The 583-nt window shown below is 60.4% G+C and overlaps 1 protein-coding gene across 1 annotated transcript in view; it reads left to right on the forward strand.

Moving 5' to 3' along the window:
- LOC108803817 (protein ABHD1-like) overlaps positions 1-583 on the forward strand; it is a gene marked incomplete at its 5' end in the record, with an annotated part of 10977 nt that overhangs the window by 1323 nt on the left and 9071 nt on the right. Inside the window, one exon of the mRNA XM_018575617.1 lies at positions 108-291. Within this exon, the coding sequence (XP_018431119.1) occupies positions 108-291 (184 nt within the window). The remainder of the gene's footprint in view (positions 1-107; positions 292-583) is intronic.

Consider the following 583-nt stretch of genomic DNA (forward strand, 5'->3'; position numbering starts at 1 on the left):
CGCCCCCCTATTCCTCCCCCTCATGGAGACCGCGCTGATTGGGTGCCCAGGGTCACGTGACCCCAGTATATATAACATGTGATATTCTGTCCCCTCCCCCCGCACAGCGAGGTGATCGGCACGGCGGACGGCGGTCAGATATCTCTGGACTGGAGTGACAACGAGGACAGCGCACATTTCCCAGAATCCTCCTCTCGCCCCACCGTCCTCCTATTACCGGGACTCACCGGGAACAGCCGGCAGTCCTACATCCTGCACCTCGTCCAGCAGGCCCGCAGAGACGGCTACAGGTGAGACCGCCACAGGACAGCCAATCACAAGCTCTGCCCGGTGCACACAGGGAAAGGAACGATCTGATTGGCTGCGGGGTGAGACCCACCCCCGCCCATCACAGCGCAGGGGACGGAGAGCAACAGAGCGCCCGAAGATCCTCAACCAATAATAAGAGAGACCTGAGGGGCCCCTAACAGACATAATAGGGCCCCCTGGTCCAATAACAATGACAGGTGGAAGTGTAAACACCATCCAGGGACCCCACAGCCGGGGGAGGGGGGGTTATGGGGCCACACACAGTACAATCTGC

This window comes from Nanorana parkeri, unplaced genomic scaffold, assembly GCF_000935625.1.
Source record: "Nanorana parkeri isolate BGI_ZX_2015 unplaced genomic scaffold, ASM93562v1 scaffold4263, whole genome shotgun sequence".
NCBI lineage: Eukaryota > Metazoa > Chordata > Amphibia > Anura > Dicroglossidae > Nanorana > Nanorana parkeri.